The following is a 26191-nucleotide window of genomic DNA, read 5'->3' as shown; positions in this document are numbered from 1 at the left end:
GAGTTTGAGGTTGCTGTGAGCTAGGCTGATGCCATGGCACTCACTCTAGCCTGGGCAACCAAGCGAGACTCTGTCTCAAAAAAAAAAAAAAAAATAGTCTGGGATAACATTTTCAAATATAATAATATGTATTACCAGAAACTGGACTGTGAGGAAGGAAAAGCTATCTTTGGAAAAGGAGAAAAAACAGTCAATGGGATTAGACTTTCTTAAAAGAATAAAAAGTATAGCTAAAAATAAGACCCAGATTTATAGTATACACATAGCTTTACCCCAAAAAGACCAAACATTAGATAAGTTGTTTTAGAATTCCCCTTGCTATACATGTTTTCCTACAAAGTAGTACATGTGTGGTTGTCCTGTTGTGACACTCAGTGCTTTCAAGCTCTTAGTAGTCCAGGGGCTCTCAGTCACTCTGCCTACCAAATACCATCGGGGTCACCCAGTCCTAAGAAATTAATGAATTCTAGAGCTCAGGGAAATAAGGTGCATCCTCTGAGATTTCCCCTCTTGTTTTCCACAGGATTATGTTTTTATTTTTAAGGTCTCATTTACTTGTAAATTCTAACAGTCCTTCTGAAAGCTTAGGGAGGCTGTTGGGAGGATCAATGTGAGGGTGAATTAATGGGCATTCATATGAAAGGTAACCAGTAATATCATGGGGAAAGGGAAACTGTACATGAAATAACCATATGTTAAAAATGTGAGGAATACTACAAAAAAGGGGGCAATAGCTATGGAAACGAGAGAAGGGAAGTATTATAAATGGCCAAACAAAAGTATTGCAATTCAGCCTTGGAAAGGTAAGTAAAGATGAGGCTAAATTCTACCAGCCTTAGAAAGGCCACCATGTCTCTACACATAGTAGGGGAGTCTCAAAAGAAATGGGCAACTTGGTTAATGAAACCAGGTTGGAATGTTTGCCTGACTAAGCTCTCCAGTGCTTTGGGATATTCAAAGTATCACTGAAGTCTCAAGGGAGATGCTAAAGCTATCAAGAAGACATTACAAAAACATCCTTAGCTTCATGGAAGCTTGTCCCTTAATTAGTACAAACTAAACATATTAATAAACAGTATCCAAAGCTTTTCTTATATAAAGTATCTATAATACTCAGCATCTCTGAAGCCACAATTCTATTTTGGGGCAGGAATGAATAATTACTTCATTAGGTTTTGCACAATTGGTAAAGATGCCAAAAGATGAAGAAAAATGTTGACAAAATCTATCAAGTACTGTAATTTTTCTTCATATGGCCTTATTTTATTTCCATTGGACCACAGACTGTAAGCCACTGATTTGAGCTCCTATCTTAACATTTAACAATCCCTCATTTAATCTCTTCTACTAACAGTCTAGGCCCTCACTTGCCCCACAGTCTTTCCCATGAAACACCTTTAAATTTTAAGGCACCTGAAGCAGCCTAGTTCATATGTAAGCATGGATATTCTTGACAGGGATGAAAGAGGAGATAGCAATTGAATGTGTCATGTAATGCACTGAAAAACACATGCAAATACATACCCAGGATTTATCTCATCTTTCTCATTTTAAATAATTCAACTGAAGATAAAGAAATACCCTTTAATTTACATGAAACAGCTAGTAAAAATACTGGTCAGGGATTTCCAAGATTCATAGCCAGAAGTGAGAAATTTTGTCTAGGATTTTATGCAAATACTGGACCTCTAAAAAAAGAGTTTTCAGTGTGTGCTTCCAGTCAAAACACCTCTTTCCCAACTCTAGCACTGACCAGGCCCACCCTTACTCCACTAAATTTAACCAATCAAACTTAACTATCAAACATTTCATCAAAAGAAGTTTGTATTATGATAATGTACCCTTAACATTAGACACACACTTTATTGTTTATGCAGGAAAGGGTGATGGTTATAGGTTTGACAACACCCAAATTTGACTAGTAAAGTCAAAGTACTAGAACAACCACTTGAAATTTTAAAAAGAAACATGAAAAGAATATTATTGTACAACCAATATAAAATACTCATCTCTCTTAAAGAGACCTCTACTAACATAGCAAAAGAAGCTTGTTTAAAATACAATATATGAGATCTGAAGGCCAGTGAAAGTCCTCACCAACATAAGAAAATCTGGCATTAATGTGACTTCAATAGCACATGAGTAGTTGAGGCTCAAAAAATGAAGTGGATTCCAGAGCATGCATGGCTCTTTTGCTCAAATCAGGAGAAAAGGAACAGAAAAGAGTGAACAATTCCTTAAAAACTCTAAATAAGAAAAGGAGAGTGGCTTTCCCTTGACCAACTTCCAACAATTAACAATGTGTTTTTCATTTAATGGGAATAGATGAAGTTCTGAGGGCCTAAGGATCAATTAGATCACTAAAAGGCAGCAGGTTTTAGCCAAAACCACAGGTTGCATCCCTGAAGTATTCCATCATACCTAGAAATCTCTGGCATCTTGGAATTTTTAAAGAATACTCCTAATATTTTTTATTAACAATGAAATATACATTTTAAGGAGGCAAAACAGCACAGTGGCTAAAAGTCCAGGCCCACTTAGTCACCTATGGATTCAATTTCTCACCATAGACAGAAACAAAATATATGAATTACTATTACCATACTGTAGAAGAATTTCCATAAGTTTTTTTGATATCAAAAAGAAAGCAAAGTGTTTTCTCTCCTTAAACATGACCTTTCCAGACAGTCTAAGCCATTTAACTTGGGAGCAGGAAAATACATGAGCCTAGATTAATCTTTACCAATTTCCACTGCACTGTTTATAATCCAAAGCCACCTTTTAAAAACGTATAGGTCACTGCTTATATTAAAGTGACAAAAAATGAAATTAAATATTTCTTATCAATAGTGATCCTCTATTGTATTGTCAGAGATGGAATTCCAAATCACAGCTCAAGCTTTTAGTCAAATTGACAATTACAATGCAAATACTCAAGCTCTGGTTTCTCAAGAATAGGGGTGGGAAACAATCTTCCCCTCCCTCTTTCTTTGTAATTTTGTGCATTCTGCAAAGAGAGAAGAAAATAAGTATGGAAAATTTCTCTAATTTTCTCTTGCAAAAAAGAACAATTGTCTCTTCAGTACTATTCTTATGCTCACCAGATGTAATTTGCTTTGAGAACAAATGTATAAAAATCAAGGTTAAAAAAAAGGCTACCCACATGCTGTATCTAATTATTCAACAAAGTATCCTCTTCAAAGTAATTACCAACCAACAAGAGTATGTCTCCCTTTGTGAAATGGAAGATAATGGAATTTTAGAAAACAATAGCAGATTTTTCCATCAGCTTGCATTAAATTTCAGGGTTGCCATTTTTGTTTCTAATTTCAACTAGTGATATCTCCTAATATTTTAAAAAAATGTCAATTAAGAAAAGTTAGTGATCTATAAGCATATGTAAGCGAATTTTTAGAACTTTTAGAGAAATTATTTCATAAATGAAAAAAATTTTCCATTTGATTTTAATCTTTTGGTTTTCGTTTTGTTTCTACTATAATTTTATACTTTATGTTTAGATCTAAGAAATATTTAAAAGGAATTCTAACAAATTAATTTTCTAAATGATAGTAATGAAATATAACCAATGTAATAAAACAAGAATCCATGAGTCCACACAATAAATTCTTTCTTCCTTATGGATTCCATAAATGTAGAAAGAATGAAAGAATTAAAAAAAAAAGTACCATTTGCCACCATTTATATTAATAATTATTTCAGGTAAGAATCAACAATAGATACTAAAATTAGTGGGTGAAAATATGATGGAAACAGGGTATTTTCAAGTCTCAGAGAGTATTCCCATGAAATAAAGAATTAGAAAGGAAAAATAGTAACTTTACAGTGGAGAGGCCTGGTCAGTTACACCATAACCAAATGTTCAGTTTTTACCAGTAATAATAAATCAACATTACATGACTCCTGATACACTATAGGGAGGAAGCAATACCAATTATCTGGGTTTTCTAACAAAAGCCCATAACCTGAATCTATCTAGTCATGAGGAAACAGCAAGAAATCCAAAATGAAAGCCATTCCACCAAATAAATTTCTAACACCCTAAAAAGTCATCCTTCATGACAACTGAAAAACAGTTTTAGATTAAAGGATACTAAAAAGATATGACAACTAAATGCTATGTGTGACCCTACATTTTACCCTGAACCAGAAGGACACAATTGTAGCAAAATTTGAATAAGATGACAGTATTATATTGATGTTAATTTCCTGATTTGGGTCATTGTGCTCTGATTATACCACATTATTTAGATGTAAAAGTATTTACATCATGTCTGCAACTTACTCAAAAAAATTTCAGAAAAAAATACATATATATACAGATGTGCACAGAAAAAATGATAAGGTCTGATAAAATATGACTAATGAGGGAATCTAGGGGAAGGTTATATAGAAATCCTTTGTTCTAATTATCAACTGTATCATAAGTCTAAAATTTCAAAATAAAATAAAAAAAACCTAAGGGGTAACCATTCTCTGCTTTGAATTGGTTTGATGATAATCTAATTCAGGAGTTGACAAACTTTTTCTGTAAAGAGCCAAACTGTCAATACTTTGGGCCTTGCGGGCCATATGTCACTTTCACAACTACTTAACTCTGCCATTGTGTCATGTAAGCACTCACAGAAAATATGTAAAGGAATAAGAGTGGCCACGCTCCAGTAAGACTTTATTTACAAAAATAGACAGTGGGCCAGAGTCAATCTGTAGCCCATAGTTTGATGACCCCTGGAAGCTGATTATCCAACATCTGGTCCATGCCCAGAAAAATTAATCAGAGTATACTTTCAGTTAATGTTTTTTGAGTACATGCCAGACACTATGTTAAGAGCCTTACTGGCATTAACTCATTTATCCTCTCACTAATCTGATTAGGTAGATGCTATTATTATTGCCATTTTCCACAGAGGAAACTATTGCCTAGAGAAGTTAAGGAATTTGCCCAAGGTCACACAGATAGAAAGTACGAAACCAGGTAGGTCTAATTCTGTACACTGACCTATAACCAATATTCTATACTTCTCATATGAATTATACTGTCACATGTAACAACCAAGGAATTACAACCACTTTAACATGGCTAAATAACTATCCAAATTCAACATTTATATCCCAAGAAAGTATTTCTCACAAACCTCCTGCAGCTTCAAGGACATAATTCCCAGTTGATCCTGACGTCTTTCTACCAGCTCTCTTTCTGTGCGCATCTCTCTTTCAATTTCCTGAAGCCGCTGCTCCACCCGATCTGAAACCTAAATATGAATAAAAAGAAACCATGACATTATAGAGCTTGTAAGCAAAAAAGAGACTAAATTGAGGAGATAGTTTATACCAGATATACTACTGCTCAAAGCATTTAATATTAGAGCTTGTTTGTAGAGGGCTTTCTAATGACACTTATAAAACAGCTGAAAAAAATTAACTGTAAGTTATGAAAGAAAATAGTCATTAGTCTCTAAATAATCCACACCTGGATCCCAATAATGACCTTGAATTTTTTAAAGTACATTATAATAATTCAATAGAACAGAGTTACAAGGCATACACTAGAAAAGAGTGCCCTCTGGTGAGTTCAAAGGAAAATACCAATTTCGCCAAATGTTGCATTTATTACCCAATTAATGATAAACTGTTCTATCTAATTAGTTCTTTTTCGTTTTTATTATCCATGTGTATGATCTGCCTCATCAGGTATTTATGTTTATGTGCAGTAAATAATTAGAAGGGCTTTATATTAGCTTGTCAATCTTTTCTACTGTGATCTACTAAAAATAAATGAGCTGTAAAAGATCAAAAACTAAAGTCAGGCCGGGCGCTGTGGCTCACGCCTGTAATCCTAGCTCTTGGGAGGCCGAGGCGGGCGGATTGCTCAAGGTCAGGAGTTCAAAACCAGCCTGAGCAAGAGCGAGACCCCGTCTCTACTATAAATAGAAAGAAATTAATTGGCCAACTGATATATATATAAAAAAAAAAATTAGCCGGGCATGGTGGCGCATGCCTGTAGTCCCAGCTACTCGGGAGGCTGAGGCAGAAGGATCACTCAAGCCCAGGAGTTTGAGGTTGCTGTGAGCTAGGCTGACGCCACGGCACTCACTCTAGCCTGGACAACAAAGTGAGACTCTGTCTCAAAAAAAAAAAAAAAAAAAACTAAAGTCAAACTCAAAAATGTTTAATTGGGACTCTCTAAAATAAACATGAAAGAATTTCTCTCTCTGACACAAAATTTTCATTACTAAAAGTTGTGCAAATTCAAACACATCTCATGTATATCAATCTACGTTTGGCTCACTAAATAAAATTTACACTACTTGACAATGTGTATGTTTGGTGCAGGAAAACACAGTGAATAGAAGACATTTTGTACTCATATAAGAGAAGCAATAAATATAGCCCTGTAATAAGAAATCTTTTGCCACCAATTCTGTATTTGACAGAGTCAAGAAAGGTCCTGGTGATGAAGGACCTTCATGGAATGAAGGATATAGTTATAAAAATGGCAAAATAACAAGAATAAAAATTAGAATGGCTTTTAAGGTCAGTATTTAATGAAGTTAAAGAAAAGCAAAAGCATTCTGTTTAGTGGATTATATTCCAGCTTTTCTATATGTTGATTCCTCAAATCTTTAAAAATACCTGATGGTTTAAAATCCATTTAAATAAATATTTGCTATATATCCTACTGTTGTAATCTATGCAATAACTGTGTTATCCTAAATGCAGTGTTGACAGAATTGTTACAATTCTATTAATGATTATCCCTTCCAAAAACAGCTGAACTCATGTTTATATTTTTAATCGTGACCCTCTAATAGAAAACTAAAACAAAATTCACTTTTTTCTCCATAAATAATCAAACAGAGTATCAAACACAATATGCACTCATACTACACTCAACTGAGTAAAATCTAGGCAACTAATGAACTGAAATTTCCCCTATGGTAATGAGTTATACGCAACATCAACTGTTTAGCACCACAATTAAGTATTAACAGAAAATATATACCATAACACTATGCTAAAAACAATAACTATTCCCTTCCAAAGGACAATCTGAAATAAACGAAAAAATCTATGATTCACAAAGGATCAACAAATCAGATTTTGGCATGTGTGGCAGCAACCAATACTTTTTGCCTCTCAAAGAAAAATGCGTTCCATAAACTTTTAAGATATATTTTAGTTACTGAGAAATGCATGATAAACAACTTTTGCCTCAGAATAATATATAATAAATGTGATTAACAGTGGTTACCAGTAGAAAGTGAAATTGGTGAGAGATAGGGGCAGTCATTTATTTTCACTTTATATATTTGTGCAATATTTAAAAGTTTTCCACAGTGAATGAATGTGCATCACTTTGGTAATTTTACTTTAAACTTAAATCTGAAGGGGGAAAACAGCTGCAGCCTCTGAGAAGCTTAACACTAAAATAATGAAACTGTATTTTCTCTGGCAGCAAGCTATCATGAATTGACAAATACAACACAATATGTCAACCAGTTATAAAATGTAAATGTTGACTTCAATTGGAATAAATGAATCACAAAATCTATATTAAGCCCTCTACAAACTGGAAGCAAACATCGTGTGGCCTTCAAAAGACCTTATAAAATTCAACAATATTATTTTTAAGTTTTGCATGAGACAATTGTTTCTTAATTAGGACTACACACACACACGTGAGGTCTGAGACGGCCTCTATGCAGTTATGAGACAACCTTACTGTGTAGACAGCAAATTACAGAAAGCACAAAACAAGCTGTAACAACACAACTTGATGTGAGAAACTGGCATGTGAACAATTCAACTGAGTGCACAATTAGGTGAGTACAATTTTCCAGGTTTAGACAATATAAAAGGTTGCGCCCTAATGAGCTGGGGACACTGGAAAATTGGGTAAACTAGATAGCTGTATATACCAATTACAGTAATGAGCTGAACACCAGCAAGGTATGATATCCAGTTGCATGATCATAGCTTTATGTGATATGGAGTAATTCCTGATGCGTGGCAATGATGACATGAAAAAGTTGGGGATTTCTTTGAATTCAGCCAGCGCTAATTTTTTGCTTAGTGGCTACACTTTAAACACACAGAAAAATTCTAGAATATATATATAATACCTACTTGTTTTATTTGCCAGGTGAAAGAGGCAAATAAATGAGATGGACAAATGAGATGATAACTATGTTTATTATGGGGTCTCTTGTGACATGATGAAAGGAGAAACTTATCAACTATAATGTGAACAAGGCAAATTAATACTATCAAACCCGAAATAAAATCTTGTGCATTAGAAATAGCAAACATAGCAATGGAATCTAATATATATAAAAGATTCACAGAATTTCACTTCTAAAAATGACAGACTAGATAATTCAGATGAAAATCACTAAAAAACCTAGAAAAATATTTTCAATAAAAATGTGTTTTAAAACATTGTAAAGTTGAAAAGCTGTAAGAAAACATGAGAACAAGATTCAGGAAAAGAAAGAAACTCAGAGGGACCAACACATCTTTAGAACCACTTTTCACTTGAAATATCAGCTTATTTCGGTAAAAGCAGCTGAGACACTGAAAAGCTGAACAGAGTTTTTAATAGATTTATGAAGTTAAATGGGAAAAAAATTAAGTTGAGTCTTCCAAGTTAAGGGTCTCTGATTCATCACCCACTTGGCCTTTGGTCTAAAATCCTGAACGGCTATACACTAGCAGTAAAGGTGAACAAGAAATACTTGAAACCTGAAACTGAAATTTAACTTTTAAATTTCTCAACAAAAAATAAGGTAATCCAAGATTGCTACTGGCCCTAGTCTATGACAAAAATCAAATGTATATATTCTCAGACATAATAATGCCCTAGGCTATCAACTATCTATTGGAATTTTCTTTGCAGAAAATAAAATAGATTTTCTGTCATCAAACAAAAATAACTGGACAATCAAAAATAATTAGCAAGCCGGGCGCGGTGGCTCACGCCTGTAATCCTAGCACTCTGGGAGGCTGAGACGGGCGGATTGCTCGAGGTCAGGAGTTCGAAACCAGCCTGAGCAAGAGTGAGACCCCGTCTCTACTATAAATAGAAAGAAATTAATTGGCCAACTAATATATATATATAAAATTAGCTGGGCATGGTGGCGCATGCCTGTAGTCCCAGCTACTCGGGAGGCTGAGGCAGAAGGATTGCTTGAGCCCAGGAGTTTGAGGTTGCTGTGAGCTAGGCTGACGCCACGGCACTCACTCTAGCCTGGTCAACAAGCGAGACTCTGTCTCAAAAAAAAAAAAAAAAAAATAATTAGCAGACAAAAACAATGTGATCAAAATCCAAGAAAAATAAGAGATAAGAGATAATAGAGGCAGACCCATAGAAGAGGAGATACTAGAATGCAGATAAATAGATTGAGGATTTTGGCAATCTTAGAGCTACAAAATTAAAAACAATCAAATAAAAATTGTAGAAGTGAAATATGCAATAACTAAAAATGGAAATCAGTCGGTGAATTTATTAGGTTTAACTCTGAGGACAGATTAAGTTACTAAATAAGAAGTCAGAAGAAAATACTCAGAATAAAGAAAAAAGAAATACAGAATTTAAAAAAAAAATGAAAGAAATAAGCATAAGAGACAAAGGGGATAGAATGAAAAGTTCAACATTACATGAAATTTGAAGACCTAAAAGAAGAGACAGAGAATAAGGCAAAATCAATTTCTGAAGAGATAATGGCACTATAAGCATCAAGCAACAAATTTAAAAACCCCAACTAAACTCATCACAGCAAAACTACAGAAAACCAAAGACTCAGAAGAAAAACTCAAAAGCAATTAGACAAAAATATATATATCTATATATCTATATATAGATATATATATATCACCTTCAAAAAAAAATTTTGGTAAGACTAACAGCTGATTTCTCATAAGAAACAATGGAACCCAAACCCAAAGGATTATGTGATATTTTCAAAGTACAGAATGGAGTAGGGGCAGGGGGGGAACCTGACTAGAATTTTATATCCTGTTCAAATTTCTTTCAACAAAGAAAGTGAAATAAAGACATTTTCAGACACATACAAAAACAGTCATCCAAAAACTCACACTAAAGGAAATTCTAAATGGGGTATTTTCAGGCATATGTACACTCACCCTAAAGAAAATTTTTAAATATATTCTTTAGACAGATATAGAATCTGAAAGATGTAGAAAGGAATAAAAACAAAGAACAGTAAATACAAGAGTAAATCTAAGTAAACAATTACTGTATAAAATAATAAAGTGATGTCTTCTGTGGCTCTATTAAATATAAAATGAAAATACATGACGATAATGTAATAAAAGTGGAAAGTGGAGTTAATAGAGTTAGGGTACTAAGATCCTTGCACTTTCTTGAAAGAACTAAGTGTCTTACTTTATATGAGGTTTGATAAATCAAGGATACATATTTTAATCCCTAGGTTGATCATTAAAGGAATAAAAAAATAAGGTTTAATTAGAAAGCTAATAGATGTGGAATATAGAAAAACAAAAACTGTCTACGGCCACACCACCCTGAACGCGCCCGATCTCGTCTGATCTCGGAAGCTAAGCAGGGTCGGGCCTGGTTAGTACTTGGAAGGGAGAAAAACAAAAACTAATAAAACCAAAGGACAGGCTGAGTGCGGTGGCTCACTCCTGTAACCCTAGCACTCTGGAAGGCCGAGGCAGACAGATCATTTCAGCTCAAGAGTTGGAGACCAGCCTGAGCAAGAGCAAGACCCCGTCTCCACTAAAAAAAAAAAAAAAAAAAAGAACCAAATTAGCTGGACAACTAAAAATATATAGAAAAAATTAGCCATGCATGGTGGCTCATGCCTGTAGTCACAGCCACTCGGGAGGCTGAGGCAGGAGGATTGCTTGAGCCCAGGAGTTTGAGGTTGCTGTGAGGTAGGTAGACACCACAGCACTCTTGCCCAGGCAACAGAATGAGACTCTGTCTCAAAAAAGAAAAGAAAAGAAATAACCAAAGGACAAGACAAAAACAATAAAGGAAATATAAGTGGGAACAATAGAAAGTTAAATAATAGATTTATATAAATGAAATTAACAAGTACATTAGCTACAATAGAGTAAATCTTTCAAATAAAAGATAAAGATTGTTATGCTGAACTTTTAAAAAAATATTAAATAATATCCTTTAAAATGACATGAAAGATATCAAATACAAGGAAAAAATGTTATAAAAGATATATAAGATATAAAACTTCAGGGAGTGATGTCAGCAAAATGACCAACTAAAAGCACCTAGCAATCTTCTCCCCCATAAAAAAATAAATAAATAAACAACTATATTTCAACCAAAATAATTAAAGGAAAGCAGCAAAGAAGCAGCAGAAATCCTGAAGAGAACAAAAATCCAGGATGAGGCCGGGCGCGGTGGCTCACGCCTGTAATCCTAGCACTCTGGGAGGCCGAGGCGGGCGGATTGCTCAAGGTCAGGAGTTCAAAACCAGCCTGAGCGAGACCCCGTCTCTACCATAAAAATAGAAAGAAATTAATTGGCCAACTAATATATATAATATAAAAATCAGCCGGGCATGGTGGCTCGTGCCTTGTAGTCCCAGCTACTCGGGAGGCTGAGGCAGCAGGATCGCTTGAGCCCAGGAGTTTGAGGTTGCTGTGAGCTAGGCTGACGCCACGGCACTCACTCTAGCCTAGGCAAGAAAGCGAGACTCTGTCTCAAAAAAAAAAAAAAAAAAATCCAGGATGGCCACATACAGAAGGGAAGGAAACACCTTGCCCCCACCATCCCATGCCTACACCTTCACCCCGTGGGATCAGCATCCACAGAGCCACTACATACCCCCTTATCCCAGTCGCTGGTGAACGTCCCCCTAAGACCAAACTGAAGTACCCCACCCTGTGACCCAGAATCTTGAACTACTAGGGTAATCTCACCTCTGGTGTCACAACTGAGGGTGCACCCTACCCCCTAGGTAGCTCAGGCCTCCGGTACACTGGAGCATTTACACTGTCAGCTCCAGAGCAGATGCAGTGCCCTGCCCTCTGCGGACCTCAGGCTTCCTGCACACCAGAACAGTCACACCCCTGGTGCCATAGCTGAGGCAGCACCCTGCCCACAGGGACTTCAGTCCTCCTGTGCACAGACAAGTCTCCCCCAACACCATGCCACAAGTAAAGCAGCGCCCCACCCCCCAGAGGCTACAATCCTCCAGCATGCTGGAGCAGTTGTACCTTCCGGCACTACAGCTGACATGGCACTATATCCCCAAGAAACCAGAGGCTCCTCTGATCCACGTAGCTGCACTTTACGGAGCTGAGTAGATGCAGTACTTCACATCCCAGGGAATCAGAACCTTATCTGAGCTGTGCCACCCATCCTCCAGAACAGCCAAAGTAATGTACCTACCTAGAACTGCATTAGCCCCCTGGCAGTCTCAACTACTAAGGCACCCCACCTTTGTCAGGAGTAGAGTCATCACTGTGCTTCTCCCTGCCCCCTGGGACCCAAGCCACTGTGATGTCTTGCCATTCCTGGGTCCTTGCTACTGCTGCATCTGGCCTCACAGAGCCTGAGCTACCACCATGTCCCACCATCCCAGAGTAAGATCAGCACTGCATGGTACCTCATCCTCTAGAGTCCAAGCTGCCACTGTGTCTTGTAGGTTCTATGGGTCCCAAATTGCACTTACACCCTGCTTTCTAGGGCCTGAGCCCCCAAATCATCCCTTTCTCACCAGAGCCATACCAGTGTGGTGCCCTACCCTCCAGGGTCAGAACCACAGCTACAATCCCAGACCCCTGAGCCCGAGTTCCTGGAGTGTGCCTCAGAGCAACAAAGCCAACTCAGTGGACAAACTGCATCCACTCATGCCTTGAATAGTGAAACTGCGCCTCAAGTCCCAGGCACTACAGTGGTTTCACAAGACCTTAAGCCCAAGGACCCAACTCTACAGCCACTCCCAGCACCTGTGCCCTGGATCCTAATGCTGCTGTGGCTGTCTGGGAGAAGTATCAGATCCGACATCAAGAGAGATCCCCTAAGCTAACACTTCCCATTGTGAGGAAGACAAAAATAGGAAGATACCTAAAGCCCTTGCCCTAATAACCTACAAACTCCTACAGCCTAGACCACTGAGGCACCCTCAGTCATTGCTAACATTGATCACAACTGAAGAAGCTCACAGAAACTACACCACTGTATCCACATGGAATCACAGCCACCACACCCTGCTGAACTGGCACCTTCAGGTTCACTGCATATGAAACTCTTCCACTACAAACCACACTGTAAAGTTTGGAAGCAGTGACTGTGCTATCTAATGAGCAGACATCAACACAGGGACACAGAAAACATGATAAAGCAAGGAAACATGACACCACCAAAGGAATACGGTAATTCTCTAATAACTAATAAGAATAACTAATTCTCTAATAACTAAGAATAACTAATAATTCTCTAATAACTAATAAAAATTTATGGATTGCCTGAAAAGGAATTCAAAATATACTCTCAAGGAAACTCAGCAGGATAGAAGAGAATACAAATAGACAATTCAATGAAATCAGGAAAACAATTCATGACCTGAATGAGAAATTCACCAAACAGATATCGTAAAATAGAGCCAAACATAAATCTTGGAGCTCAAAGCTCAAATTAAATAAAAAATAAAATTGAGAGCTTAACAACAGACTACCTCAAGCAGAATAAAGGATCTGTAAACTTAAGGGTAAGTATTTTGAAATGACTCTAAGGGAAAAAAGAGTGAAGAAGACTGAAGATAGCCTACAGGACTTATGGAATACCATTAAGGGAACAAATTGTTCATATTATGGGAATATCAGAAGGAGAAAAGACAAAGAAAGGGACAGAATGTTTGTATAATGAAATAATTGCTGAAAACTTCTCAAGTCTTAGAAGAGACACAAATGTTCACGAAGCTCAAAGCTTCCCAAATATATTCAACCAAAAGAGGTCCTCTCTGAGTCACACCAAATCAAACTGTCAAAAGTCAAAGACCAAAAAAATTTTTTTAAAGCAACAAGAATATCTTCTTTGACTCCTCCAAAAAATGAAGCTAGAGAAAATATTTTCAAACACATTTCATGAGGCCCACATCACTTTGATACCTAATCAAATAAAGATATCACAAGAAAAGAAAGCTATAGGCCAATCTTTCTGATGAACATTGATGTAAAAATTCTCAATAAAATATCAATAAAACAAATCCAACAACACATCAAAAAGATTATATATCATGACCAAGTAGGATTTATGTCTGGCATGCAAGGCTAATTTAACAAATACAAATCAATCACCAGGATACATCACATTAACAGGATGAAAAATAAAAACCACATGATCATTTCAACTGACACAGAAAAAGCATTCAACAAAGTTCAACATGCTTTCCTGATTAAATCTCTCAACAATTCAGATATGAATACAAAGCTCAACATAATGAAAACCATTTATGAAAAACCCAAAGCTAACATTGTCATCCATGGGGAAAAACTGAAAGCTTTTCCACTAATATCTGATACAAGGTAAGGATACCCACTCTCACCATTTCTATTCAACATAGTACTAGAAGTACTAGCAAGAACAATCAGACAAGAAAAAGAAAAAAAAGCCACCTAAATTGGAAAGGAAGAAGTAAAAGTATCTCTGTTTGCAGATGGCATAATTCTTTATATTAAAAAAACCCAAGGAAAAATTCCCAGGCCTTGCTCAAAATCTTGATATACAAGTTCAAGAAGCTCAGAGGACCCCTGGGAGATTCAATGCAAACAGGAAGACGTCACGACATGCAGTCATCAGACTGACCAAAGTATCAACTAAAGAGGCCCTTCTAAGAGCTGTAAGACAAAAGAAGCAAGTAACATACAAGGGAAAGCCAATTCGAATAACATCAGACTTCTCTAATGAGACTTTACAAGCCAGGAGAGACTGGGGCCCCATTCTCACTCTTTTGAAACAAAACAATGCCCAGCCTAGAATATTATTCCCTGCAAAACTAAGCTTCGTATATGAAGGAGAAATAAAAACATTTTCAGACAAGCAAAGGCTCAGAGAATTCACCAAGACAAGACCAGCCCTACAAGAAGTACTAAAAACAGCGTTATGCATGGAACATCATAATAATAACCCACGGATATAAAAACAACCAAAACCCAAAGATATTAAAGGCCAGATATTACAATGGCTCAAGACAGAAATCATAGCAACAACATCCAACCCAACAGAATGATCAGTAATCTACCTTACCTATCAGTTCTCTCAATAAATGTGAATGGCTTAAACTCTCCACTCAAGAGACATAGGCTGGCTGAATGGATAAGAAAATACAGGCCAAGTATATGCTGTCTTCAGGAAACACATCTAACCTGCAAGGATGCATATAGACTAAAAATAAAAGGGTGGAGATCAATATTCCAAGCAAATAGAAGCCAAAAGAAGGCTGGTGTGGCAGTTCTAATTTCAGACGATTTAGTTTTTAAACCAACAAAAGTAGTGAAAGACAAAGAGGGTCATTATATAATGGTGAAGGGCACAGTCCAACAAGAAGAGATAACAATTTTAAATATATATGCACCCAACTTAGGTGCACCCAGATTCATAAAGCAAACCTTACTGGAGCTAAGCAAATGGATTAATAGTAACTCCATAATCGCCGGAGATTTCAACACCCCACTGACGGCACGAGACAGATCCTCCAAACAGAAAATTAATAAAGAAATAATGGACTTAAACAAAACTCTAGAACAATTGGGTCTGACAGACATCTACAGAACATTCTACCCAAAAGCCACTGAATATACGTTCTTCTCATCAGCTCACGGGACATTCTCTAAGATTGACCATATCCTAGGACACAAAGAAAATCTCAAGAAATTTAAAAAAATAGAAATCATACCATGTACCTTCTCAGATCACAGTGGAATAAAACTAGAAATCAACCCTAACAGAAACTCACATTTCTACACAAAAACGTGGAAATTAAACAATCTCCTACTAAATGATTACTTCGTAAATGAAGAAATCAAGACGGAAATAAAAAAGTTCTATGAAGAAAACGACAATGGAGAGACAAGTTATCAACTCCTCTGGGACACAGCTAAAGCAGTTCTGAGAGGAAAGTTTATCTCCATAAATGCCTATAACCAAAAGACAAGAAGATCACAAATAGACAATCTAATGAAACGACTCAAAGAGCTGGAAAAAGAAGAACAGACCAACCCCAAACCCAGCAGAAGAAGTGAAATCAACAAGATCAAATCAGAACTAAACGAAATTGAAAACAGGGAAGCTATTCAGGAGATTAATAAAACAAAAAGTTGGTTCTTTGAAAAAATAAACAAAATTGACACACCATTGGCTAAGCTAACGAAAAGCAGAAAAGAGAAATCTCTAATAAGCTCCATCAGGAATAAAAAAGGAGATATCACAACTGATCCCAAAGAGATACAAGATACAGTTTATGAATACTACAAAAATCTTTATGCACACAAACTGGAAAATGTGGAGGAAATGGACAAATTTCTAGAAACACACAGCCTCCCTAGGCTCAACCAGGAAGAAATAGATTCCCTGAACAGACCAATCTCAACAGCTGAAATAGAAACAGCAATTAAAAATCTCCCTAAAAAGAAAAGTCCCGGTCCAGATGGCTTCACACCTGAATTTTACCATACCTACAAAGAAGAACTAGTACCTATCTTGCAGAAACTATTCCACAACATCGAGAAGAACGGAAACCTCCCCGACACCTTTTATGAAGCGAATATTACTCTGATACCGAAACCAGGAAAGGATGCAACAAAAAAAGAAAACTACAGACCAATATCCCTAATGAATATAGATGCAAAAATTTTCAACAAAATCTTAGCTAACCGAATCCAGACACTTATCAAAAAAATAATCCACCACGACCAAGTGGGCTTCATCCCAGGGATGCAGGGATGGTTCAACATACGTAAATCTATAAAATGCAATTCACCACATAAACAGAAGCAAAAACAAAGACCACATGATTCTTTCAATAGATGCAGAAAAAGCTTTTGACAAAATTCAACACCCTTTCATGATACAAACACTTAAGAAAATAGGCATAGAAGGGACATACCTAAAGATGATACAAGCCACATATGACAGACCCATAGCCAACATCATACTGAATGGGGAAAAATTGAAATCATTCCCACTTAGAACTGGAACCAGACAAGGCTGCCCACTATCTCCACTTCTGTTCAACATAGTGCTGGAAGTCTTGGCTACAGCAATCAGACAGGAAAATGGAATCAAAGGTATCCAAATAGGGGCAGAAGAGATCAAACTTTCACTGTTTGCTGATGGTATGATATTGTATCTAGAAAACCCCAAGGATTCAACCAAGAAACTCCTGGAACTGATCAATGAATTTAGTAAAGTCTCAGGATACAAAATCAATACACAGAAATCAGAGGCATTCATATACGCCAACAACAATCTACTTGAGAACCAAATCAAAGATTCAATTCCCTTCACAATAGCAACAAAGAAATTAAAGTACCTAGGAATATACTTAACCAAAGACGTAAAAGACCTCTACAGGGAGAACTATGAAACACTGAGGAAGGAAATAGCAGAGGATGTAAACAGATGGAAATCCATACCATGCTCGTGGATCGGCAGACTCAATATCATCAAAATGTCTATACTACCCAAACTGATCTACAGATTCAATGCAATACCTATTAAAAATCCCATCAGCATTCTTCACAGATATAGAAAAAATAATTTTACGCTTCGTATGGAACCAAAGAAGACCCCGAATTTCAAGAGCAATTCTAGGCAACAAAAACAAAATGGGTGGCATTAATATGCCAGATATCAAACTATACTACAAAGCTGTAGTAATTAAAACAATATGGTATTGGCACAAAAATAGGAATATTGACCAGTGGAACAGATGTGAGAATCCTGATATAAAACCATCCTCATATAGCCATCTAATCTTTGACAAAGCAGACAAAAACATACGCTGGAGAAAAGAATCCCTCTTCAATAAATGGTGCTGGGAAAACTGGATAGCCACCTGTAGAAGGCTAAAACAGGACCCACACCTTTCACCTCTCACAAAAACCAACTCACGCTGGATAACAGACTTAAACCTAAGGTATGAAACTATTAGAACTCTAGAGGAAAAAGTTGGAAACACTCTCCTAGACATCAGCCTGGGCAAAGAGTTTATGAAGAAGTCCCCAAAGGCAATCACAGCAGCAACAAAAATAAATAAATGGGACATGATCAAACTACAAAGCTTCTGCACAGCCAAAGAAATAGTCATGAAAGTAAACAGACAACCTACAGAATGGGAGAAAATTTTTGCATCCTATGCATCCGATAAGGGACTGATAACTAGAATATACTTAGAACTCACGAAAATTAGGAAGAAAAAATCAAATAACCCCATTAAAAAGTGGGTAAAGGACTTGAACAGAAATCTTTCTAAAGAAGACAGAAGAATGGCCAACAAACATATGAAGAAATGCTCAACATCTCTAATCATCAGGGAAATGCAAATCAAAACCACAATGAGATATCACTTAACCCCAGTGAAAATGGCCTTTATCAAAAAATCTCCAAACAATAAATGCTGGCGTGGCTGCGGAGAGAGAGGAACACTCCTACACTGCTGGTGGGACTGCAAACTAGTTCAACCTCTGTGGAAAGCAATATGGAGATACCTTAAAGCGATACAAGTGAATCTACCATTTGATCCAGCAATCCCATTGCTGGGCATCTACCCAAATGATCCAGTGACACTCTACAAAAAAGACACCTGCACTCGAATGTTTATAGCAGCACAATTCATAATTGCAAGGCTGTGGAAAGAGCCCAAGTGCCCATCAATCCAAGAATGGATTAATAAAATGTGGTATATGTATACCATGGAGTACTATTCAGCTCTAAGAAACAATGGTGATATAGCACATCTTATATTTTCCTGGTTAGAGCTGGAACCCATACTACTAAGTGAAGTATCCCAAGAATGGAAAAACAAGCACCAGATATATTCTCCAACAAACTGGTATTAACTGAGTAGCACCTAAGCGGACACATAGGTACTACAGGAATAGGGTATTGGGCAGGTGGAAGGGGGGAGGGGGGCGGGTATATACATACATAATGAGTGAGATGTGCACCATCTGGGGATGGTCATGATGGAGACTCAGACTTTTGGGGGGAGGGGGGGAAATGGGCATTTATTGAAACCTTAAAATCTGTACCCCCACAATATGCCGAAATAAGAAAAAAAAAACAAAAAGAAAAAAAAACAAAAAAGTTTCACAAAAAAACTGTTAGAATAAATGAAATCAGTAAAGCTACAGGATACAAAATCAACAAAAAAAAAGCAGTGTGTATAAAAAATTTGTTTTTTATACACAAATAACCACCTAACTAAAAAAGAAATCAAGAAAATAATACCATTTGTAATAGCATAAGGAAACAGTCAACAAAATGAAATAGCAGCCTACAAATTGAGAAAAAATATTTGCAAACCATAAGATAAGAATGGGCTTATTATCCAAAATTTACAAATAGCTCATACAACTCAATGTTAGAAAACCAAATAATTCAATTTAAAAATAGGCAAAAAATCTGAATAGACACTTCTCCAAAGAAAACAAAAATTGACAACAGGTATACAAAAAGGTGTTCAACATCACTAATCAATCATCAGGGAAATGCAAATCAAAACCACTATGAGGGCGAGGCAGGACGGGAAAGCCAAGATGGACGCGTCCACTTGAATGTCTTGCACACTTTCCTGCCATTAGCAGTCGCTCCCATTGTTGCTGCCCATTCTTCCTCCAGAATAGGGGAGGGAGAGGGGATGAGAAGCTGCCGCGACCGAGGAGACACTGTGACCGACCCCGCCGCTGCCCTCGGGCCCTTGCGCCTCTGGGGAGCAGCCTGGGCTCGCCGCGCCTGACTTGTCCCGAGTTACACAGGTGCGGGCCGGGTCCGCGGCGCCCGGTGTTGTGTGGAGCGCCCCGTGACTCTCGCATCCGACTCACGTCCGGTGACCCTGAGGGCTAGGAACCCGGGGGCGGCTCCTGAGCGTGTCCCGGGGCTGACAGGGCTCCTGGCCTGCGGGCTGTGTTGTGCTTCCTAGCTCTCTCCTTGCGGTTCTCTTTTCTGAGCGAAACTCGGCATCTCATGTGTGGCCTCAGCTTCTAGATTGGCCCCCCCAGACCTCCTGAGCGGGTTTTCTGAGGCCCAGTCTCTTAGTCTGTTGTTTACGCCGCCCGCAAAAGAGGCTGAGGAAGCTGTCTTTTTGTGGAGGCTCATCTCGGTCCCTTGTGTGTTTGCATTTGGGTCTCCTTTTTTTTTTTTTGGCAGAGTAGGTTTTGTTTCTAGTATTTTCATTTATAGCATATCAGTTTAATATAGTGCTTTTATGTGTAGCTCTTATATTGTCCCTAACAAGTAAAAACATTTATGAAAGTTTGGGGCACTGTAAAAGTAGTAAATATGTGGCCTTAATCATTACAAAAAGATGCTGCACTGTGAAAATAATCTGTTCTCATTCTGTATTTTTCTCTCAAAGTTATGAGAAAACAACAGTACAAAATTGCACAACTAAAGTTGGATAAAGTCGCAAATTCTTTAATGTTTGTTATGCTTTTGGATAGAATATAGGAAGATCAGCTGCATTTTGTTGTTTTGTGAGGCACTTTTTTAGTTATGTCCCAAGTTCAAGTGTTCTCAATACTGATTTATTTCTAGCAGGAAGAAAAAAAAACTTGTGTTGTATTTGGTAACCTTGTAATAACCTCAGGAATAACGTTAATTCGCACCAAAATTCACAAGTCTAAGGGAGTAGTATAGGAACTATATAGACTTTGAGATGTTTGTGCAGCAAAGAAAACTGATGCCAAAAGACTTCAGATGAGACGTCTAAGTCAAATTTAGTTGAATTCTATTAATCTTCAGTGCTGTTTCATTTCGAAGATTGTAATGTTGACATTGGATGTTTTGATTTCTGTGTTTGAGGATTCCCGCTTAAATGAATGCCATGAAACCTGTTTTTATTGTAGATGTTATCTCATAGACAGAACTGGCACCCACATTATATACTACATTATACAGTGTCAGAATTTTACCATCTGTCACTTTATGTATAAATGTTTGGGAGGTACAGCAGCATGTTTCCACCTACACTTCATCCACATCTTTGTAGCAGTAAACTGTACAGTAATGGATTATAGTAATTAAAATTAATAAATTGTACTCTTAATTAATAAGTTATACTCTTAAATAAATTAATACTCTTAAGTCTGCTATAAGCATGACTATTCCATGGCTAGAGTTATTCATGCTTTGGTTCCCTGCGTTTGGATAATTGAGATTGGAAAATTGATCTGTAATATATTTAAGAGGGATTGGGTTGTCAAAACTGCTTATGACATTTGATAACTTACTAGATCTTTTGTGAGTTGGTCAGCTGAAAGCAGTAGTTTAGCTTCTGTTGAATTAGAGAAATAAGTGGTTTTTTTTTGTTTTCTGTATTCCATATGCCAGTGATCCCTTAGGCATACTTTTCAAATGAGGTTCTAGCTTCTGAACAGAAGCCCATAACTAGATGGCTTCTCAACCTTAAATGTTGAGAAGCCATCTAGTTATGGGACTATAATGTACAACTTGTCTAAATACTTTATATATGAATTATGGAAAATTAATGAAGAGTAGTAGGAAACATGGCCTAGGTGTTGTGAGAGGGTATAATTACTTGTCTCAACTCAGTGGTTTCCTACAGTGGTAACTGTCTATTTGTCAGTTTGCATCTAAAATGTGGTAGCTAGGCCAGGCCCAGTGGCTCACGCCTGTAATCCTAGCACTCTGGGAGGCCGAGGCGGGCGGATTGCTCGAGGTCAGGAGTTTGAAATCAGCCTGAGCAAGAGCGAGACCCCATCTCTACTATAAATAGAAAGAAATTAATTGGCCAACTAACATATATAGAAAAAATTAGCCGGGCATGGTGGTGCATGCCTGTAGTCCCAGCTGCTCGGGAGGCTGAGGCAGGAGGATTGCTTGAGCCCAGGAGTTTGAGGTTGCTGTGAGCTAGGCTGACGCCACGGCCCTCACTCTAGCCTGTGCAACAAAGCGAGACTCTGTCTCAAAAAAAAAAAAAACCACTATGAGATACTACCTCACACCTATGAAGATGGTTATTATCAAAAAGTCAAAAGAAAACAAATGTTGGCAAGAGTGTAGAGAAAAGGGAATTCTTGTACACTGCTGGTAGGAAGATACATTGATACAGTCACTATGGAAAACAATACGGAGGTTTCTAATGAAATTCAAATATAACTACCATAAGACCGAGCAATCCCTCTTCTGGGCATATACCCAAAGGAAATTAAATCATCGTTTCATAAAGATATCTGTGTTGTCATTTTAACTGCATCATTATTCACAATAGCCAATATAAGGAAAGAACCTGAGGATCCATTGACAGGTGAATGGATAAAGAATTTGTGGTACATATATATTAATACAATAGAATGTTACTCAGTTTTCAAAAAGAATACCTTGCCATTTCCTGCACATGAATTGGCCTGGAGAAGGACATTATGGTAAGTGAAATAAACCAGACCAAAAAAAAAAAAAAAAAAAAGTACATGATCTCACTTATATGTGGAATCTAAGAAAGAAAAAAAATCAAATAGACAGAGATAGAGAACAAAATAGTAGTTACCAGAGGCAGAAGCAGAAGAGGGAGAAAGATGAACATGTGGAGATATAGGTCGGAGAATACGAAGTAGCAGATATGTAGAATGATTAAGTCTAGAGATCTAGCATACAACATAAGGCTATAGGTAATAAAATTGTACTGTACATGGGAATCATGCTAAATGAGTAGATTTTAGCTGCTCTTGCCATAAAAATGGGTAACTGTGAGATGATGGATATGTTAATTTGCTTCACTACAGTAATCTTTATACTATCTGTATGTATCCCATAACATCATGTTGCATAACTTAAATATACAAACTAAAATTTATTTTAAAAAATAAATAAGAGAATAGATACATTTAAACTTGAGTTATTTGGGGTGTGGGAAGGGGATGGATAGGACAGGGAGGGGCAAAAATTTGGAGGATGATGGATATGTCATTTTGTTGACTATTTCCCAGGTATATATTTATGTCAAAACCTATCAATTCATATGCTTTAACTATGGGCCATTTGTTCTGTGTCAGTTATACCTCAATAAAGATTAAAAAAAATTTTAAAGACTTCTGGATAGAAAATTATAAGACATTATTGGAATGATATGCTAACATATATTAACATAACATTGAATTAGAAAACTCAATATTGTAAAGATTTCAATTCTCTCCAAATTGACCCAGAGAAACAATGTAATCCAATGAAAATCCTAGCAGGTTTTTAATAATGTCACATGTTGATTCTACAATGCACACAAAAATACAAAGAACAAAGAACACACAAGACAAGCTTGAAGAATAAAGTACAATAACTTACTCTACCCATATCACAACTTATCACAAAGCAACAGCAATCAAGACAGTGAGATACTGGCACTGGGATGGACAAATAAACTCGAGGATCAAACAGAGTCCAGAAGCAGATGCTTCCACATGTGAATGTTTGATTTATGACAAAGACAGGACTATAAAGCAGTTAGGAAAGGGTGATCCTTTTAATAAATGTAACTGAATCAACTGGATATCCGTATAAAATGTATTCCCTTGCTCCACACCATAAACAAATACCAAGTCTAAGTAGATACTAGATCTCAACGTGAAAGGTAAAAAAAACCCTAAGCTTCTAGGAGACTGCATAAGAGAATATCTCAATGATCTAAGGATAGGAAACAGTTTCTTAAACATGTCAAAAAAGCTCTTACTACAAAAGAAATGATGGAAAATTAAACTGCATTAAAATTCAACAGAAGGCCCCATTAAGAGAGTTTTAAAAATGAAAAGAAACAAGCTGTGGAATAGGAGACAATATCTATCATGCACATAACTGATAAAATGCTCATATAGAATATATATATAAAGATCATCTACAAAACCATAACTGAAATACAAGCAACCCAACAGAAAAGTGAGCAAAAGACGCAAACTAGCATTTCAGAAAACAAAATATCCAATAGCCTACAAACATAAAAAGATGTTCATAATCATTAGTAATCATGAAATGCAAAGAAAAATCATAAAGAGATACCATAAACATCTGTTATAATGGTTATGATTAAAAAGCCTGATAAGAGCAAGTGTTGAAAAGGATGAAGAACATGAATCCTCATCCTGTTCGTGGGAGTGTAAATTAGTTTGACAGCCTTAGAAACCTATTTATTGGTATCTACTAGAGGAGGAGGAACCCAGTAATTGCACTTCATGTTACATAATATCAGAAATGCATGTCCATGTACAATAAAATATTGAATAAAATTAGTCACAGCAATATTGCTCATAATAACCCAAAACATGAAATAATTCAAATATCTATCATAGAAGATTAAAATATATGGCTTTATAGCCATACAATGGAATACTAAAGAGCAATCAAAATGAACAAAATGCAAGAACCTGACACACATCCATAAACATCACAATCGTAATGATTAACAAAAGAAATTAGACACAAAAAAACACATCCTATATGATTCTATTTGTACAGGAAGCATAAAACAGGGAAAAGTAATTTATAGGGTTAAAAGTCCAAACAGTGATTACCTTTAGAAAGGAAGGAGGAATTAGTGACTTAGTGATCAGGAGGAGAAATGATCGGGAAGAGGCTTCTTGGGTACTGGTAATATTTTATTCCTAGATCTCGATGGTGGTTACACGAGCATATTTGTCTTATAATAATTCATCGAGCTATACTATGATATATGTACTTTTCCATATATGCACTATGCCTCCAAATTTTAAAAAGTAAACACAAGAAAAAGAAGACAAAGCTTTATCAGCTTCCCTTTTCAGGTGGCAGGTTACAATCTAGAATTTATGAGAATTTAGGATCTTAGTGATAGCAAAAAACAATTTTTTTACATAGAATTTACAAGAAGAGCCAGAATATCATTTTGGTAAGTTAAAGGAGGAACTTAGAGCTACATTGTTAAATGTTTACATTTCAGTTCCTGTTTAGAAAATATATAAAACAGACAATGGCGCAGATTCCTTGCTGTGTGAACCACTGTAATTAACCAAGGAATGTACCAATCTGTTAATCTGGAAAGAACTTTATTTGGAGGATGTGATGTTTTAGGTATTTTAGACTAGTTCAATTTAAGTTGAAGGTGCCCTTGTTATGCCTGAAAAAAATCTAGGACTTCAGGTAAAAAAAGAAGTATCCCATAACCTGATAACACATTAGATGCCACATCAGCACACACTAACCGAAAAGATTTTGTCTACTGCAAGAGAAGACAGACATTATATCTTCACCTTTCTGGGGCTCTTCACAAAGAAATTAGCACAAATAACACAGAAGAAAGATACTTTTATGTAGCCAGGTGTTTATGCATATTTTGAAAAGTTCGAGTCTCACTGCAAGAACAGCAATAATGAATTGATCTCTTTAAAAATAGATCACACCCATCTCTTAGCACATGCAGGCAATAAATTCAAACTTCAAAATGAACTCAGAATAACAATGTAAGGAATTGTTAACACAGTGACAACTGGAGAAAAACTGTTTTTTCTAAGAAACTTTCAATTTGAATAAAATATCTCAAAAAAAAAAAATTCTGCTAACTCTCCTAATCTTACAAAAACACAAAGTATTACGGGAGATGAATAAATACACATTGCTCCTCAAGTTGACAAATTTAAAACAGTTTTGTGATAATTCCTATTGATATTTTTCTCCTAAAAAACAAAACTGATGATACTAATACATGGACCCTTTTTGCACTTTATTTTTTACCTAAATTTCACCGAGGATGATGATTTAATAAAAAATAAATCACTGAAAAATGAGTGTCAACAATCTATATGAGATAATAAAACTTGGGAATTACAGGTGTTTTCCATTGGTGCCATATCAAACAAAAACAGAGAGCCAAAGAGGTCTTTGTAGCAATTGTGATTATACACTTATGTGAGATGACCTGAAAATACTTAATGGAAAATGCTACACAGCCACTACAAA

The 26191-nt window shown here is 36.5% G+C and overlaps 1 protein-coding gene across 5 annotated transcripts in view; it reads right to left on the bottom strand.

Moving 5' to 3' along the window:
- The window catches only part of CEP128 (centrosomal protein 128), a 362607-nt gene that overhangs the window by 291081 nt on the left and 45335 nt on the right, over window positions 1-26191 (bottom strand). For all 5 annotated transcript variants that reach the window (XM_020285697.2, XM_076003809.1, XM_076003811.1 and 2 more), the window contains one exon: window positions 5154-5270. In XM_020285697.2, the coding sequence (XP_020141286.2) occupies window positions 5154-5270 (117 nt within the window). The remainder of the gene's footprint in view (window positions 1-5153; window positions 5271-26191) is intronic.

Source organism: Microcebus murinus, chromosome 6, assembly GCF_040939455.1.
Source record: "Microcebus murinus isolate Inina chromosome 6, M.murinus_Inina_mat1.0, whole genome shotgun sequence".
In the NCBI taxonomy this organism is placed as follows: Eukaryota; Metazoa; Chordata; class Mammalia; order Primates; family Cheirogaleidae; genus Microcebus; species Microcebus murinus.
The sequence above is the reverse complement of the archived record's forward strand: the minus strand, read 5'-3'. Positions and strand labels throughout refer to the sequence as shown.